At 43.4% G+C, this 20,101-nt stretch overlaps 1 protein-coding gene across 1 annotated transcript in view; it reads left to right on the forward strand.

Annotated features, from left to right (window-relative positions):
- The window catches only part of GNE (glucosamine (UDP-N-acetyl)-2-epimerase/N-acetylmannosamine kinase), an 85,332-nt gene extending 70,772 nt beyond the window's left edge, over window positions 1-14,560 (forward strand). Inside the window, 11 exon segments of the mRNA XM_044285776.1 lie at window positions 2,333-2,784; window positions 4,754-4,903; window positions 5,030-5,242; window positions 7,037-7,124; window positions 7,535-7,745; window positions 10,251-10,311; window positions 10,314-10,379; window positions 10,470-10,691; window positions 11,735-11,917; window positions 12,133-12,249; window positions 13,436-14,560. Of these exon segments, the coding sequence (XP_044141711.1) occupies window positions 2,333-2,784; window positions 4,754-4,903; window positions 5,030-5,242; window positions 7,037-7,124; window positions 7,535-7,745; window positions 10,251-10,311; window positions 10,314-10,379; window positions 10,470-10,691; window positions 11,735-11,917; window positions 12,133-12,249; window positions 13,436-13,671 (1,999 nt within the window). The 3' untranslated portion in view covers window positions 13,672-14,560.
- Window positions 14,561-20,101: the final 5,541 nt, after the last annotated feature.

Consider the following 20,101-nt stretch of genomic DNA (forward strand, 5'->3'; position numbering starts at 1 on the left):
GGTGATCACCCATATAGACTCCCTGATCACCCCCCTGTCATTGATCACCCCCCTATAAGGCTCCATTCAGACGTCCGTATGATTTTTACGGATCCATGGATGCATGGATCGGATCCACAAAACACATGCGGACGTCTGAATGGAGCCTTACAGGGGGGTTATCAATGACAGGGGGTGATCAGGGTGATCACCCCTCTGTCACTGATCACCCCCCCTGTAAGGCTCCATTCAGACGTCCGCATGATTTTTACGGATCCATGGATACATGGATCGGATCCACAAAACACATGCGGACGTCTGAATGGAGCCTTACAGGGGGGTGATCAATGACAGGGGGTGATCAGGGAGTGTATATGGGTGATCACCCGCCTGTCATTGATCAACCCCTGTAAGGCTCTATTCAGACGTCCGCATGTGTTTTGCGGATCCGATCCATGTATCCGTGGATCCGTAAAAATCATACGGACGTCTGAACGGAGCCTGACAGGGGGGTGATCAATGACAGGGGGGTGATCAATGACAGGGGGGTGATCAGGGAGTTTATATGGGGTGATCAGGGGTTCATAAAGGGTTAATAAGTGACGGGGGGGGGGTGTAGTGTAGTGTTTGGTGCGACTTTACTGACCTACCTGTGTCCTCTGGTGGTCGATCCTAACAAAAGGGACCACCAGAGGACCAGGTAGGAGGTATATTAGACGCTGTTATCAAAACAGCGTCTAATATACCTGTTAGGGGTTAAAAAATTCGGATCTCCAGCCTGCCAGCGAGCGATCGCCGCTGGCAGGCTGGAGATCCACTCGCTTAGCTTCCGTTCCTGTGAGCGCGCGCGCCTGTGTGCGCGCGTTCACAGGAAATCCCGGCCCTCGCGAGATGACGCATATATGCGTGACTCTGCGCAGGGCTGCCACCTCCGGACCGCACATCTGCGTTAGGCGGTCCGGAGGTGGTTAAAGGGAACCTGTCATCTGGATTTTTGGTATAGAGCTGAGGACATGGGTCGCTAGATGGCAGCTAGTACATCCGCAATACCCAGTCCCTATAGCTCTCTGTGCTTTTATTGTGTAAAAAAAACGATTTGATACATATGCAAATTAGCCTGAGATGAGTCAGGGACAGGACTCATATCAGGCTAATTTGCATATGTATCAAATCGGTTTTATTACACAATAAAAGCACACAGAGCTATGGGGACTGGGTATAGCGGATGTGCTAGCGGCCATCTAGCAACCCATGTCCTCAGCGCTATACACAAAATCCCGGTGACAGGTTCCCTTTAAGTTTCCAAAGGATCTGTGAAAAATGAAAGGTGAGGTGGAATCTGATTGGCTGCTATGGGCAACTAAACCAGTTCTACTTTACACCAGTTTTATAAATCTCATTATCATTGTAATGCAAACATTTCTGAATGGATTCAAAGCATTTCTAGGGCATGGCCATATGGTTAATGTGGTTCAAAACATCTACACTCCAATGTCAAGAATTTAAGGGCTGATGATCCTCAGGGCTGCGTCAGCTGGTGTCCTGGATGAGACAGAGGAAGAGGCCAAGAGGAACCAGAGTCCTCTCTAGCCGTATCAATGTCAGAGGCAATGATGGCTTATGCGTCCTCAGCTGAATACATTTTTTGGGATGGTTGGGACATCTTTTATACAGGTGTAAAGTGTATATTTATTTTATGTATTCACACAGTGTTTGGAGTGCTTTCACATGTGAAGAGGTAAAATAAATTTTGAATAACATTTTGTAGGACAAAGAAAAAAAATCTGAGTGAAAAAGTAAGATATGTAGTAATAAATAAAAAATATTACCACCACCAGCGCCCACTTGTATACATGGAAGTGATTGTTACGGTCCTGTACGGCACCAGTCACCTCCAGGTTCGGCCACCTGCAACCCCCACGTTTTGTTTTTTTTCCCACTAAAAATGCTGTGATTGGCCCAAAACACCCCTTTGGGCGATTAGTAAAGATCGCCAGGTGTCAGGGACAGCAACCATCTTAACCCGGTCACTGTGTCATTAGATTCCTGCTGCACCATACATGGACAGCGCTTTGTGGGAATGCAACTGAAACCTCACCATAACATAGCTTTTGTCTTTGAAAATGCCGTGACTTTTAGTTTGCCTCCATTTTTTTTACACTATTACAAAAAGTAAATTAGTGCCGAAAATATTTTTTTATGTAAGGCTGACTCAGAATTGACCCAGTGGATGCCATGGTTTTATCCTAGTGAAATAGTCTTAATGCACTTTGTGTGTTTGTCAAATTGATGCCGTGTGGAAGTATTTTCATGGCGCTAACCAGACTTTTGTCCTGTCCCCTTCTTAATTTAGCAATACCTACCGTATGATTGAACAAGATGACTTTGACATCCAAGCGAGGTTGCATACAATTGTGAGAGGAGAGGATGAGGCTGCTATGGTGGAGTCAGTCGGACTTGCTTTGGTGAAATTGCCAGATGTTTTAAATCGGTTGAAACCAGACATCATTATTGTCCACGGCGATAGGTTTGATGCATTAGCATTGGCTACAAGTGCTGCACTTATGAACATACGAATCCTCCACATAGAAGGAGGTGAAGTCAGTGGAACGATCGATGACTCAATCAGACATGCTATCACTAAGCTGTCTCATTACCATGTATGCTGCACCCGGAGTGCCGAACAGCACCTAATTGCCATGTGTGAGGACCATGACCGCATCCTGTTGGCAGGCTGTCCCTCTTACGACAAGCTTCTTAATTTGAAAAACAAGGACTACATGGGGGTTATGAAATCCTGGCTCGGTATGTGTAAAAGCAACACCCTATTTACTGTGTGCCTGATTGCTTCCATACAAGTGTAGTTTCTTATGTGTTACTTCAGCTGAAAGCCAAATTTGTTCCAAAAAAATAGGCATCTATACTTTTCTGTTGCTTAGGATCTAATCCTGTTTTGGCTAAAATTAAAATAGTTTTTCAAGATTTTAATACTGATGACCCACCGTATTTTTCACCCTATAAGATGCACCGGCCCATAAGACGCAGGTTTTAGAGGAGAACAATAAGAACAATTTTTTTTTCCATTACACCTCAGGTCAGACCAGCAATCAGACCCCCAATGTCAATAAGACCTCAGATCAGACCCCCAGCAGCCCCCATATGTCAGCCAGCAGCCCCATATATTCAGCCCCTATGTCAGCCATCAGCCCCCAGTGCAAATAAAAAAAAACTCCTTTTACCTTTCCTGCTCCTGGACGCCACCGCCCCTCACCATCATGATCTTCTTCATCCTGCTGTCGGCTATGTATCGCGGCGCACAATGTGAGGTCAAAGAGCGCCCTCATGCGGTGTGCAGCCCTGCACAGCCGATAGCCAAGCTGAGGACCAGGAAGCGGTGAGTACAGAGCCTTCACCGCTTCCCGGTCCTCCGGTACTAATGAAGCGCTTCCATAATGGAAGCTCTTCATTAGTATTCGCCCCACAAGACACAGGGGCGTTTTTCCCCCACTTTGTGCGTCTTGTGGGGCTAAAAATATGATCCTCTGGATAGTGTAAATAGCAATTGTAGAGCAGCACTCGTGGACCTTATGACCATACTGGAATGCAACAGCCAAGCCACGACCGCAGATCTTCAGCAGTCCAGCGTATAGTGTATAAAAAGAGGCCACTGCATCTTCAGTGAGTTCTTTATTGGACAAGCTTCATAGAACTTGTGCCATAAAACCAGACCGCAACGTTTCGGCTACTTAGCAGCCTTTATCAAGCAAAATGTTGCTGTCTGGTTTTATGGCACACATTCTATGAAGCTTGTCCAATAAAAAACACACTGAAGATGCTGCCGTGGCCTCTTTTTGTACACTATCCTCTGGATAGGTCACTTCTGTAGGGCTGAGCTGCTCCTAGGCCACAGGACCGATGAACGTGTCGTCGCTGCCCAAATCCCCTGAAGAAGCCAGTTATCTGGTGAAACATGTTGGGGGGCAGATTGATTTTTTTAAGCCAGTAATCCACTCCACTGACAATTGGCTAATAGTAGTCCGGCTGGCCTACTTATCAAAGGTTGAATAGATCAGCAGTGCGATACGGCCCTAAAAACGTTATACACCGCATGCGGTGTGCACCAATTTAGAGATAGACAAATAGTAGTAGGCGTATGGTACCGTCAAGGTGATGCGCATATATATAGTGGGATGAATGCATTCAGTCTCCACAATTTAGTCCAGTTGTAGGCATAACCGCATGCGGTATATAGGCAGTAAATTGCCTGTAAGTTAAGGGGAGAGAGTTAGTGCACGGACTCTCCCTCCTTACCAATCAGTATTAATTGATTGCTCAGAGGAGTGGTTATTGTATTTTTAAATTTAGTAATTTGGTTCGTCAGTAAAAAATTAAAAATTTAATAAAGTTATATAAAGCACACTTTTTACATTTAAAACTAATAAAAGTGAAGTATTACAAATTTCACCTGGGACAAGATAGGTTCTACGCCTGCATAGGCATCTGTAAATAAATAAATTATTTGATAAACATTACCCAGGATAGGTCCTGTTAAGTCACATGACTGTAAGACATATGGAAGCAAAATAAACTAAAATAAATAAAAATGTATTTCATCCTTCCTCTGTCTCAATGGCTGTGCCGATCACAATTCATTTTTCCCATATAATAATAATATAATAGTCCCATCACTGGGAAGTATAGAGAGTGACTTTCTTTTGAAAGCATTGAGATAAATGGGAAAAAAATAAATTTATGTATGTTTTATTCTTTACAGGCGATGTGAAACCTGGGGAATATATTGTAGCTCTGCAACACCCAGTTACTACAGATATTAAACATTCAGTCAAGATGTTTGAGTTCACCTTGGACGCTCTAATTTCCTTCAACAAGAAAACGCTGGTCCTCTTCCCAAACATCGATGCAGGTGAGATGCTGTGGAAGGACGTGTCTTCTCCGTAATTTTATGCTTGTAGAGTTTTAACAGCAGCCGCTTCGTTGTCATCTGGGTTGAATACTGACTTGGTGTGTAATGCGCTTCTGCTCGTTACAGGAAGTAAAGAAATGGTGCGAGTGATGAGGAAGAAAGGTGTGGAGCACCACCCCAACTTCAGAGCTGTGAAGCATGTCCCATTTGAGCAGTTTATCCAGTTAGTTGCACACGCAGGTTGTATGATCGGGAACAGCAGCTGTGGTGTACGCGAGGCAGGAGCTTTCGGAACACCAGTCATCAATTTGGGAACACGGCAGACTGGAAGAGAAACTGGTAAGGATAAAGAAGTCTACTAGAGGTTAAAGGGGCATTTCACCCAGTCGTCTCCACCACAGCACGCCCCTCCTCCACTAGGGACCGGAAAAACCCATCCAAAAAAGTTAAAATGCTTTCCCTTCCTGCATCATAAAGGATTTTTTATTTTATTTTTTAATGCATCTATTTTTATTATTTTATTATTATTCTTTGGGACTGCCGACTGTGCTTGACTATTTTTCGAAGTCTCATTGAAGTGAATGGGAAGCGCACCTCGCAAGCGCGGCCACCACTCCATTCACTTCTGTGGGGCTTACGGAAATAGCTTCTCTGCTATTTTCAGGCGTCCCATAGAAATGAATGGAGGGCGGCTGCGCATGCGCGGTGCTCTCTCTGGCACTTTGCAGGCTCTGTGCTAAATATAGGTGGGGGTCCCAGAGGTAGGACCGGCACCTATCAGACATTGGAGACATACCATATCGATATGCCCCCAATATGCAAGATAGGAATGCCCCTTTTAAGGAAGAATCTCCTTCCTTAATGGATGAGATTAAGTGTATGATTAAAGGGCATCTATCAGCAGATTTGTACCTATGAAACTGGCTGACCTGTTACATGTGCACTTGGCAGCTGGAGGCATCTGTGCTGGTCCCATGTTCATATGTGCCCACATTGCTGAGAAACATTAAGATTTACTATATGCAAATGAGCCCCTAGGATCAACAGGGGCATTGCCACTACTCCTAGAGGTTCTGATCTTTCTGCAACTGCCACGCTTTCTCCACTTTGATTGACGGACCAGGCAGTGTAAATGTCACCATGCCTGGCCCTGTCAATCAAAGGTGTGGAGCTTCGGTGCAACCAGAGCAGTAGGTGACTTCCTCATTGCACCATGGGACGAATTTGCATATTCAGAAAAAGTATTATAAGTCAGGAATGGAGCTTCAGATCAGGTGAACCACAGCTTTTTTTTTTTTTTTTTTTTATGCAGTTTTGAAATTACTGCATGTTTCTTAATTAGGACAAATTTTTTCAATAGATCCTGATAAGCCCACAGCTTTATGAATTCTTAGGCTACTTTCACACTTGCGGCAGAGTGATCCGGCAATCTGCATGCCAACGGACTGCATTTGTAGACGGATCCGGATGCAGATCCGTCTTACAAATGCATTGCAAGAACGGATCCATCTCTCCGTATGTCGTCCAGAGAACCGGATCCGCAATATATTTTTTTAACATTTTTACCAGTCTGCACATGTGCAGACTGGAAAGGATGGATCCGGCATTGCAGTATTTTTAATGCCTGATCTGGCACTAATACATTTCAATGTAAATTAATGCCGGATCCAGCATTCCGGCAACTGATCCGGAATTTTGGACGGAGATAATACCACAGCATGCTGCGGTATTTCCTCCATCCAAAACGCCATTCCGTGACTGAACTGAAGACATCCTGATGCATCCTGAACAGATTACTCTCCATTCAGAATGCATGGGGATAAAACTGATCAGTTATTTTTCGGTATAGAGCCCCTAGGACGGAACTCAGTGCCGGAAAAGAATAACGCTAGTGTGACAGTAGCCTTAGAAGTGCAGACATAAGAGCTACAGACGGAGCTGTCTCTGCATATCCTTAGATAGGCCGTGACAGGCGCAGGTCAGACACTCCTAATTTATGGGTTTGTCTTTAGGAAACATTTTCACATACACATAAATTAGGAGTGTCTGACCTGCGCCTGTCACAGCCTATCCTAAGGATATGCAGGCAACCAGAACTGACATTTTTTCATTACCTGTTTGATGTTTTTGCAGGAGAAAATGTGCTTCACGTTCGTGATGCAGACACCGAGAATAAAATTATCCACGCACTTCAGCTCCAGTTTGGGAAAAGATATCCTTGGTGAGTGTGATCCCACCTGAATACGCATGTGTTTTTTCTGAAGAGGACATGTCGCCACTCCTGACGTGCCCTTTGTAGTACACACTTGTGTTCCCCAATGAAATATCAATTCTAGAACATCTTTTCTTAGAACTCTGTTGTTCTTCTGTTATTCCTCCCAGAAATGTATGAATAAATTGAAAAGTAGGATGTGTCCCATGGAGGAACACACCTTGCGTGACTGTGTAGGGACACACCCTTGAATGGTAGCGCGCAGCTGTCGACTTATTCCAGGATGAATAACAGAGGAATGGTACAACAGAACTCCAGCATGGGGATACAATTATTTACTTAAAACAGACTTGTGTGGAGAGGGTGACGGGTCCTGTGTAAGCATTGCCACTGAGCACACTTTCTTCTCTCCTCCACAGCTCCAAAATATATGGAGATGGTAATTCTGTCCCAAGGATTGTGAAGTTTCTCAAATCAATCAGTTTGTCAGAACCTCTGCAGAAGAAGTTTTGCTTTCCCCCAGTGAAAGAAAATATATCGCAAGATATTGATCACATCTTGGAGACGTTGAGTGCTTTGGCCGTTGATCTAGGAGGAACAAATCTAAGGATAGCGATTGTCAGCATGAAGGTAATGATTTCATAGTGCAGCTGGCCATTGTGGAGGTTATTACCAGGGACCCGCAGCTTGTCATCCATGCTCCTAAAAATGAAATGGGAAATATTTAAGGGTATCTAAAATCATGGTGGCAGCAGCTACGTGAATCTATCCACAAGTAGTGCACACCCCGTAATATGGGACCCATACAAGCTGTAGTGCCTCTAGGAATCAGTGGCCCAGATTTACTTTGCAACAATTCTGGGTTAAAAATCTGTTGGCATAGAGTCAGAGAAAAGTGTACCTGCATCCAGCCTGAGCCCCAGGTCTAGACAGCCTCTCTGTTTACTTCATCTTTAGGACTCATTCAGTCGACCGTATTGGTTTTTCCGCAAAACATAGATACTGGCCGCGTGCATTCTGCATTTTACAGAATGGCCAGCCGTATGATAGAAATGTGATTGCGTACAAGAATAGGACATGTTCTGTCTTTTTTGCGGAGCCACGTGGTGTGCTGTCTGCATATTTTGCATCCCCATTGAACTGAATGGGTCCTCATCTGTTTCGCAAAATTGCGGAACGGATGTGGACTCTTAATATATGGTCGTGTGAATGGGCACTTAAGATTAGTATTGAAATCTATATATATGAAACATAGGGGAGGGCACAACCAATTATCAAAGCCAATGTGTGCTACCAGCATGTATAAATAGTCAATGATATATGAAAAGAGGAAGCTACATGCCAAAAACGGATGCAAACGATATAAAATTAAAGCTTTATTGGACATTTAAAAACAATTACAAAATGCCACAAAAGGACCTGGAGGTCTAAAAGAATTATTTGTATGACAACTCCCCACAGTTCATATATTGTACTTGTCTTGACCTCCAGGTGCTTTTGTGGCATTTTGTAATTGTTTTTAAATTGTCCAATAAAGCTTTAATAATTGTATATGGTGTGTATCTGTTTTTGTCATGTACTTTCCCCTTTTTGTATGTCATTGAAATCTATAGACTTCATATGCAGTATCCACGTGATAGTCAACTAAAAAGTTGCAAAGACATGACCTGTGTACTTCCTTCATGTTGTCTCCTAAAGGATGAATTTCCTGTTGGCCAAGAAGCCATATACAATGGCCATTTACTCAGAGGAAGGTTTTGCTAGTAGAATTCGTTCTCATCAGAATAAGTAACAGCTATTCCTTATTATGCGATTTCTGTTAAAGGGGTTCTACATAGATCATCAGCATTTGATGAGCGGGGGTCCGACACCCGGGACCTCCGCCGATCAGCTGTTTGAGAAGGCAGCGGCGCTCCAGCAGCGGCGCGGCCTTCTCTCTGTTTACCACAGGCTCAGTGATGTCACGACTAGTATGACTGGCCTGGGCGGGGCTAAGCTCTGTTGAATGGAGCTTAACGCCGCCCAGGCCAGTGATACTAGTCATGACGTCACTGGGCCTGCGGTAAACAGTGAGAAGGCCGCAGCGCTGCTGGATAGCCGCTGCCTTCTCAAACAGCTGATTGGTGGGGGTCCGACACCCGGGACCCCCGCCGATCAGAAGCGAATGATCTATCCAGAGGATAGATCATCACTTTAAACAAAGTGCAGAACCCCTTTAAGAACACAGTGATGGTCACGTCATTAGAAACCTATTGTTTAGATCCCTACTCTCAACAGCTAGACTTGCTATCTCGAAACTGGAAAAATAGTTCCTCTTTGTCCATTGCTGAATGGAAGGTCACGGTAGATCATATGTACCACCTAGAGCAGGGATGCTCAACCTGTGGCCCTCCAGCTGTTGAAAAACTACAACTTCCAGTATGCCCTAATAGCTGTAGGCAGGGGCATAACCACCATAGCGGCAGACCATGCGACTGCTATCGGTCCCAGGGCAAGAGCGGACCCAGTTTTAGTTGGGCTTATCTCCATTTCTACTGGAGGTAAAAACTTGGCCAGGACTCTACCCTCTAAAGGAACAACTTCTAACAAACCAGGCAGTGGAAAAATGGCCCAAGGGTCATTGAAAGGGATTTAGGTAGAAACCCTTCTGTCCTGTGTGGGGGGCCTGGTTTGATCCTTGATATGGGGCCCTTACTTCTCTATGTACGCCACTGGCTGCCCAAGCATGCTGGGAGTTGTAGTTTTGCATCCACTCCTTGGATGTCACTCTAGCGGGACGTTTCCTTCATGTATGTATCCTACAGTATATTTGTCTAGATCGTTATTGGAGGAGACATACTTACCCCTTATGTACAGTTGCTTGTAAGCGCATATTGTACTTCTAAAAATGTTAATAAATTGATTTTAAAAGAAAACTATGTAGGTGAGACATTGTAGCCAATTACTGATACAGTGTGACCATGCAGATCCAGACCGCTGATGTACATGGTGAGTATTACTGTAAGGGCTCCTTATGCTTATAATCTTTTGCCTGTATTTAATTGAATGAAACATTCACCTGTTTAGCCGGGTTTTTTTTTTTTTTTTTTTTTTTTGGAGTACTGATCATACCTCTTCAATTAAACATTTTTTTAGGGGGAGATCCTAAAGAAGTATGTCCAACCCAATCCTAAAACGTACGAGGATAGGATTGAATTGATTTGAAGATGTGCATTGAAGCAGCATCAGAAGCGGTGACTCTGAACTGTAGGATACTTGGTGTGGGTAAGTACTTACTAGACATAGATGTATGGTTGAGAAACCTGCATAACAGGGATGACGTATTCAATGTACTGTCGTCTTCATAACGTGCAGGCATTTCTACTGGTGGCCGCGTCAACCCACACGAGGGAGTTGTGCTTCATTCTACAAAGCTGATTCAAGAGTGGAGCTCCGTTGACCTGCGAACCCCTTTGTCAGACACTCTTCATCTGCCAGTTTGGGTGGATAATGATGGGAATTGCGCAACACTAGCCGAGAGGAAGTTTGGACAAGGCAGAGGAGTAGAAGATTTTGTCACAGTCATCACTGGGACAGGTATGGCTCATGGAGCTTTAGGGAAAGATAGCAGAGATGTCCTACGACTTGTACGAGTCTCTTCTGCATGTAGCCACACCAACCGCACATCCATTTTCACTCAGGGACAGCCTCTGCACTAGAGTATTAGTCCTTCTGCCATGCGGTACAGGATTACACTAAATACAGGATGACAAAACTACCATATAAGTAGAACTGGAGAAAGGAGGCACCCAAGATTTCACAAAGTCCATACAACAGTTTAGTAATATAAATTCACCATTAGGGCCCATTCACACGGCCGTATTTTTCTGGATCGGGTGAGGACCCATTCATTTCAATGGGGCCAAAAAAGATGCGGACAACACGCCATGTGTTGTCCACATGTGCAGTTCCATTCTGTGGTCCCACAAAAAAGATAGAACATGTTCTTTTCTTTTCCGTATTTGTGGACAAGAATAGGCGTTTCTATCATAGGGAAGGATGTTTCAGAATGCACATGGTCAGTAGCCATGTTTTGCAGATCCGTAATTTGTGGTCCGCAAAAACGTATACGGTCGTGTAAGTGGACCCTAACTGTTGCCTGAGCTCCCACCGCGCTGAGGTCTTTTTGACGTTTCTGCAAAAATTGCTAGACTTACTTCGTCTCGCTTCTATCACATATCAGTTTGTTCATTGGCGTAATGAGGCATGAGGGGGGTTCGGCTTAGTAATTTATGCCAATAAACAAATTGACATGTGATAGAAGCAAGATGAAGTAAGCTTGCAAGATTTGCAGACCTCCGCAGCAGACATATATTTTACAGTAAGACGGAGCCCATGTTATTAATAATGTTTTTGAACGAATTGGATTTGGATACATCAATCTGAACCCGATTCGCTCAAGCCTAGTCATGATTCTCGGCATATTTGCCCGGTTGCGGATGGATTTCCACCGGTCCCCATTTACAGATTTATGTGAAGCTACCCCAAGCTAGCAAACAAAGGACTTAAAAAAAAAAAAAGAAGTGATGTAGAGTCTTCCTAGTGTTTCCACTCATATCAGCTTATTTTCTCTGGATTAGGTATTGGAGGAGGTGTGGTCCATCACAATGAACTTGTTCATGGCAGCTCATTTTGCGCTGGTGAGCTGGGACATATCATGGTGTCTTTCGATGGACCAGAGTGCATGTGTGGCAGCCATGGCTGCATAGAAGCCTATGCGTCAGGAATTGCCTTGCAAAGAGAAGCAAAGAAGCTGCATGATGGTGAGTTCACGTGACTTTCTGCCTGCAGATTGCATGTTTGTCACTAGGTGGCAGTGAGGTCCCTGCCTCTCCACCATAGTTACAGTGCATCAGCAGCTATACGAATAGATGTTTTTGTATGAGATCACTATATATTTTTCGCAGGGGCAAATTTTTGTCCCATAATTTGATAAAGATCCTGTTATGTCTTTAACCTTGTTTTCTCTCTTATCCAGAGGATCAGCTGTTAGTAGAGGATATGTCATTGAAGAATGATGAGTGCGTTACAGCTGTTCATCTTATCCAGGCCGCCAAACTGGGAAACTCCAAAGCCAGCAATATTCTGAAGACAGGTATACTATTAACTAATATACTGTATAAGGACTTTCAAGGGAACCTGTCACCGGGATTTTGTGTATAGAACTGAGGACATGGGTTGCTAGATGGCCGCTAGCACATCCGCAATACCCAGTCCCCATAGCTCTGTGTGCTATGTATAGTACAGTATATAGCACGTAATCTCTGCAGTCAAATATGTCGCTGCATCTCTGACAACCCCTTTTAATAAAGAAGCCATGCAGTGACCTAGTTTAATAAGTGAGGGACACAGGCAACAATCATGAAAGGGAACCTGTCACCAGGATTTTGGGTATAGAGCTGAGGACATGGGCTGCTAGATCGCCGCTACCACATCCGCAATACCCAGTCCCCATAGCTCTGTGTGCTTTTATTGTTAAAAAAAACAACAACGATTTGATACATATGCAAATTAACATAAAAGTGTCATATCTCACTTGTGTGACCGGAGAAGAGTCATAATTTCAAGCTCTGACTCATCTCAGGGTAATTTGCATATGTATCAAATCGGTTTTATTACACAATAAAAGCACACAGAGCTATGGGGACTGGGTATTGCAGATGTGCTAGCGGCCATCTAGCAACCCATGTCCTCAGCTCTACACCCAAAATCCTGGTGACAGGTTCCCTTTCATGATTGTTGCCTGTGTCCCTCACTTATTAAACTAGGTCACTGCATGGCTTCTTTATTAAAAGGGGATGTCAGAGCTGCAGTGACATATTTGACTGCAGAGATTACGTGCTATATACTGTACTTGACCACTGCAGCCAATCGCTGTCCTCAGCAGTGTACAGCACGAGACTGCTGCAGTCAGAATAACTAAGCCTGTCAGGGAGGATGGAGTGGACTGGATTTGGGTGTGCAGGTATAATTTCTTATTTTTTTTACACTCCCTTTCATTACATGTAAATTGAGATCTGATCTGTGACCCACCATGTGATGGACTGATGCACACAACAGTCTTGCTTAACATAGACTGTGGCCCCCTCTGAGCCAGAATTGAGATCCACTAACGTAGAGGGCCCGCCACCGTGGTCCTGCACGTCAATGTATTATAATACTACTTTTCCCCTGAGAGAACTGTTTATTACAGGGAGTTTCTGAAGGGTTTGATAAGCCATTCATTTAAAGAATGTCTGTTTCTTTTTAGTAAAGCTATTCTTTTCTATTTCTTCCAACAGCTGGAACAGCTCTTGGCCTTGGGATTGTGAATATCCTGCACACTATTAACCCATCGATGGTGATACTCTCCGGTGTTCTAGCAAACCAGTATGCAAGTGCAGTGAAGGAAGTGATACGCCAGAGAGGCTTGTCCTCCGTCCAGAAAGTCAATGTTGTCGTATCTGACTTGTCTGACCCTGCGCTCCTGGGAGCGGCGAGTATGGTGCTGGACTATACCACACGTAGGACATACTAGAGACCTTTGGACTGTGGGGTTGTAACTGTTACATTGCCAGCTTATGTAGATGCTTCAGTTCATTTTCCATCTTATATGTCAATGCCAAAGTTTGCAAATTGTTTTTAAGAAGATAACATATTGCCCTGACCAACTAGATGTTTGGGTAAACTCCAAAGGGATCCTTGCCGCATAGAAGAAAAAGACGACCAGATATCCTCACCTAAATGGTTGAATCAATTGGAGTAGTAAAGAGCCATGGGCATTTGGAAGTTTTCCATTCTTTCAGTTAAAGGGGTTGTCCACTTTATATATAATCTCTATCGGCGCGGAGCCAACTCCCGGCACCCCCGCGATCAGCTGTATGAAGAGAAAGCAGCACTGGTACCTCCTCGCCGTCAGAACTGCAGCAGTGCGCAGGTGTAATTACACCTAAGCCGTCCCATTCACGTCTATGGGACGGCTCCTTCCTGTACAAGTGAATAGGACAGAGCCTTCCCATTGAAGTGAATTGGGTGGCTGAGATGTAATTCCACTGCTTACCGCTGCAGTTGCGATGGCGAGGAGGTAAACGGTACGGGTGCCGCTTTCTCTTCAAACACCTGATCAGTGGGGGGTGCTTCATACAAACGGATTCACTCATCTCTATTTTTATATGTTGGATGATTTTGTTTTTACTTATTTTTAGATGACTGCAGTAGATGTAATACTGTACTATATATCTGTGCTTCTCAAATTATGAGATGCGCTCACTGGTGAGATGCACCCCAGTTAATGGCGCAGCTCAGCCTGAAAAAACGCTCTGGTTGCTCCAGTCTGGTTTAGCTACATTTTAAGGGCTCATGCACACGAACATAGTTTTGATCCGCATTGACCCATTCATTTTAATGGAGCCACAGCCCCGCAAAAACATAGAACCCGGGATGAGGATAGGACATTTCTGCAAGAGGGAAAAAATGGCTGGTAGACCCTGGTAGATAAACTGAGTAAAAGCTACATGCATTTACATACATTATGGCATCTTCCATACCAGGTTGGTGTGAGGTCTACACCAGTAACAATGTGAGGAGAGAGTTGAACGGCACACCTCTGTGGTGAAGGTGGTGCTCAGTGGTATACAAAGTTCATGCAATTAAAGAGAAGAAGACCACGGCACTCTGGTTGCTGTTGCGTCAAATGCTTATTTTAATTCTTATTAGAAAAACATTTTTTTTGTTTTTTGTTTTTTTAGTCTTTTTCATCCATCCAGAAAATATTTAGCCACTGGCCAACGTTTCGGTCAACAATAGACCTTGATCACGGCCTTAGTCATGGTGCTTGTAGTATTGGCTGGATGGCCATTTGACGCAACAGCAACCAGAGTGCCGTGGTCTTCTCTTTAATTACACCAGGCAGTAACAGACTCTGAACCTGTCCTAAACTTTCATCATTATTTATATACAGTGGAGGAAATAATTATTTGACCCCTCACTGATTTTGTAAGTTTGTCCAATGACAAAGAAATGAAAAGTCTCAGAACAGTATCATTTCAATGGTAGGTTTATTGTAACAGTGGCAGATAGCACATCAAAAGGAAAATCGAAAAAATAACTTTAAATAAAAGATAGCAACTGATTTGCATTTCATTGAGTGAAATAAGTATTTGAACCCTCTAACAAAAAAAGACTTAATACTTGGTGGAAAAACCCTTGTTTGCAAGCACAGAGGTCAAACGTTTCTTGTAATTGATGACCAAGTTTGCGCACATTTTAGGAGGAATGTTGGTCCACTCCTCTTTGCAGATCATCTCTAAATCCCTAAGGTTTCGAGGCTGTCTCTGTGCAACTCTGAGCTTGAGCTCCCTCCATAGGTTTTCGATTGGATTAAGGTCCGGAGACTGACTAGGCCACTCCATGACCTTAATGTGCTTCTTCTTGAGCCACTCCTTTGTTGCCTTTGCTGTATGTTTTGGGTCATTGTCGTGCTGGAACACCCATCCACGACCCATTTTCAGTTTCCTGGCAGAGGGAAGGAGGTTGTCGCTCAGGATTTCACGATACATGGCTCCGTCCATTTTCCCGTTTATGCGAATAAGTTGTCCTGTGCCCTTAGCAGAAAAACACCCCCAAAGCAAAATGTTTCCACCCCCATGCTTGACGGTGGGGACGGTGTTTTGGGGGTCATAGGCAGCATTTTTCTTCCTCCAAACACAGCGAGTTGAGTTAATGCCAAAGAGCTCTATTTTGGTCTCATCAGACCACAGCACCTTCTCCCAGTCACTCTCTGAATCATTCAGGTGTTCATTGGCAAACTTCAGACGGGCCTGCACATGTGCCTTCCTGAGCAGGGGGACCTTGCGAGCCCTGCAGGATTTTAATCCATTGCGGTGTAATGTGTTTCCAATGGTTTTCTTGGTGACTGTGGTCCCTGCTAATTTGAGGTCATTAACTAACTCCTCCCGTGTAGTTCTAGGATGCTTTTTCACCTTTCTCAGAACCATTGACACCCCACGAGGTGAGATCTTGCGTGGAGCCCCAGAGCGAGGTCGATTGATGGTCATTTTGTGCTCCTTCCATTTTCGAACAATCGCACCAACAGTTGTCACCTTCTCTCCCAGCTTCTTGCTAATGGTTTTGTAGCCCATTCCAGCCTTGTGCAGGTCTACAATTTTGTCTCTGACATCCTTGGACAGCTCTTTGGTCTTTCCCATGTTGGAGAGTTTGGAGTCTGCTTGATTGATTGATTCTGTGGACAGGTGTCTTTTATACAGGTGACTAGTTAAGACAGGTGTCCTTAATGAGGGTGACTAATTGAGTAGAAGTGTCTAACCACTCTGTGGGAGCCAGAACTCTTAATGGTTGGTAGGGGTTCAAATACTTATTTCACTCAATGAAATGCAAATCAGTTGCTATCTTTTATTTAAAGTTATTTTTTCGATTTTCCTTTTGATGTGCTATCTGCCACTGTTACAATAAACCTACCATTGAAATGATACTGTTCTGAGACTTTTCATTTCTTTGTCATTGGACAAACTTACAAAATCAGTGAGGGGTCAAATAATTATTTCCTCCACTGTAGGTATAAAGGAGGCTGTGTGTCCTCTAAATGGCTGTAACTGGTTTACAGTTGTATTACAATCACTGAATTGTTAATTAGAAGGGTATCTCCATAAATGTCATTGAAGTGAAACTTTTTTTTACCTCGGATGTGAAGACTGGAATAACGGTCAAATATTGAAGTTTGAGAAGTCTATTTTTCTGGTTTATTTTGTAATTTAGTGTAATTAGTAACTTAGCACACCCAAGGTATAAAATATTTAATGTACAGATGTTTCTTAAGATTCTAATATATTTAAAGGCTGTATGCATCTTTGCCTCCACTCTATCATTTTGCTCAAGTGCATCTGAAATGAAAAAAGAAGCAACTTTGTCTGGACTGCTTAATGTCTACAGCTTTTGCGCAGATCTATGTGTAGGGGACCTATAAGGCACTAGTCTGTAGTTGGTGGCGGCCATTTTGCAGAATGCGGCACTGCATGGAGACGTGTATACACACAAGACTGTAGAACACTTGTAATCCAGATTTTACAGAGGTGCATTGGAGCTTAAACCTGGGTGCAAAGGTGAAACGTTTACATGGAAATATTACGTCTCCAACCCTTCTGGGGTGTGTTAATAAGGGCTCATTCACACAACTGTATGAATGGTTCCACATCCGTTCTGCAATTTTGCAGAATGGGGGCAGACCCATTAATTTAAGTTGGGCCGCAAAAGATGCAGACAGCACACTATGTGTTGTCCACATCCGTAGTCCCGTTCCGCGGCCACGGAAAAAGATAGAACATGTCCGAATTCTGTCCACAGTAGTGGACAAGAATAGGCATTTTCTGTCATAGTGACGGTCATGTGCGGTCCGCAAAGAGGAGCATTTATCAAGGCTTTCACAGTAGTCATGTAAGAAAGTTGCAAAGTGGCGAGAAAGAGGAGGAGGGGGCGGACCAGCAAGCCTGCCACATTTATCTTTATTCATGGCGGTTTTCTGGCATGACTAAAGACAAATTTACGGCAGCCTCCTAGCTGCTGTACAATTCTAAGTCTGTCACACAGGCTGCCGGAGGATGCAACAAATCTCTGAGGGCTGATGCCTCTACATAAGGGTAAATTCACACGACCGTATAATTCTATCCTCATCCGTTCCGCATTTTGCGGAATAGATGCAGATCCATTCATTTCTATGGGTGAATAAAATGTGCGGACAACGTTCAGTATGTTGTCCGCATCTGTGTTTCCGCATTTCTAGTCCGCAAAAATATGAAGCTTGTCCTACTATTGTCCGCACAGATCGGTCCGCAGCCCCATTCAAGTCAATGGATCCGTAAATTGCGGATGAGATATGGAATGGTTTCCGTATGTCATCCGTTTTTTGCGGATCCGTTTCCGTATTTTTGAAGGCATAAATAAATTATTTTTTTCTCTCTTTTTATTTTTTATATTTTTTTCCTTCCATTTTTTGCGGACCGTAAAAAAGGAAGACATACGGAACACAAACGGAAGTCATTTGTCTGAAAAATGCGGACACACGGTTCCATTATTTGCGGACTGCAAAACGGAAAGGATTACCCTAAATTTGGTACATCCTCTGGCTGTGCAAGAGGAGTCAAGACCAGCGCAGCAAATGCCGGTCTTAATAAATGTTTGTATTATATATGTGTAATATGCATTACTTTTGCTTTTTTATTATCGCATCACATAGTAGCTTTAATTTCCCAACATTCCACCTGCTTTCTAGATTTTACCTTATTATTGGTGTAAAATGTAGCACATTCTACCAGATAATGACAGGAGTAATTCATGGGACGGTACATTTGAGTGTTTTTTTTTTAGGGTTCTGTGAAACATTTCCAGTACATTCCAGCTCCTCTTGTGATACTATACATTGCTGATAGGGGTAACTATTATTTGATATTTATTTAATATGTTAGGCCCCTTTCACACGGGCGAGTTTTCCGCGCGGGTGCAATGAGTGAGGTGAACGAATTGCACCCGCACGGAATCCGGACCCTTTCACTTCAATGGGGCTGTTCAGATGAGCGGTGATTTTCACACAATGCAGGCCCCATAGAAATTAATGGGTCTGCGTGAAAATCGCAAGCAAGTGCGGATGCGGTGTGATTTTATTTTTTCACGCATGGTTGCTAGGAGATGATAGGGATGAGCGGCCCCATTAAAGTCTAATCATTGTATTATTTTCCCTTATAACATGGTTATAAGGGAAAATAATAGCATTCTGAATACAGAATGCTTACTAAAATGTGGCTTGAGGGGTTAAAAAAATAAAAATAAATTAACCCTCCTCATCCTCTTGTTCGCGCAGCTGGCATGTCATCTTCTTTCAGGACCTGCAAAAGGACCTTTGATGACGTAATCGCGTGGTGACGTCAGCGCAGGTCCTGCTGAATGACTATAGAAGGATTACGTCATAAAAGGTCCTTTTGCAGGTCCTGAAAGAAGACTATGCCAGCTGCGCGATCAAGTGGTTAACGTTAGGCCTTTTTTTTAATTTTTTTTTATTTTTTTAACCCCTCAATCCACATTTTAGTAAGCATTCTGTATTAAGAATGCTATTATTTTACCTTATAACCATGTTATAAGGGAAAATAATAAAATAAATAGAACACCTAACCCAAACCCGAACTTCAGTGAAGAAGTCCTGGGTACCACATTCAGTTTTTTATCACGCGCGTGCAAAACGCATTGCACCCGCGCGATAAAAACTGAACAACGCAATCGCAGTCAAAACTGACTGAAATTGCGTTTCCCGCAATGCACACGCGAAGCATCCGGAGCAAATCCGGGACGCCCGTGTGAAAAAAGCCTTACTGTTAATAATCATGTATTGGCACAAAACAGCAATAAAAAGTCTATTGAGAGACCAGACGGCCGGTGTTTGCTGTGTTTTAGATTTTCCCTTTTTTCTATTCAATTTTTAAATGATCATGCTACAGTATCTGGCAGATAGTTTAGAATAGGCTGAAGTGAGTGATTAAAAGGTACCCCCAATGATGTCAGCTGCATGTCCCACCAGGATTGATAATGGAAAAATAAATAAAGTAAAGTCTCTGTTAAATATACTTGTCTTCTCTAGCGCTGCAAATCCGGAGACAATGTGGGAAAAGTCAAATAAGTAAAGTTTTGGAAAAGGATTGCGCTGCAGGAGAAAATTCTTTTGTATAAAAATAAAAATATATAATAAAAAGTTCCTTTGGTAGATCTTCAATCAACGTGGTCACAAGCCAACCTCACAACTTAACACTGGTATGGAAATCTGTTCTGAAAAGAAAAAGCGCACTATGGTGTAGCAAGTTCCACAAACTTAGTGCCCCTGCGATTAGATTATACTCACAGGGTATCTTGCGAGAAAATGCGTATATGAATGGATGGTGTCTTCAATAGTACTCTGTTAAAAAGAGAGG

The sequence above is a fragment of the Bufo gargarizans genome, chromosome 1 (assembly GCF_014858855.1).
Source record: "Bufo gargarizans isolate SCDJY-AF-19 chromosome 1, ASM1485885v1, whole genome shotgun sequence".
Classification (NCBI taxonomy): Eukaryota; Metazoa; Chordata; class Amphibia; order Anura; family Bufonidae; genus Bufo; species Bufo gargarizans.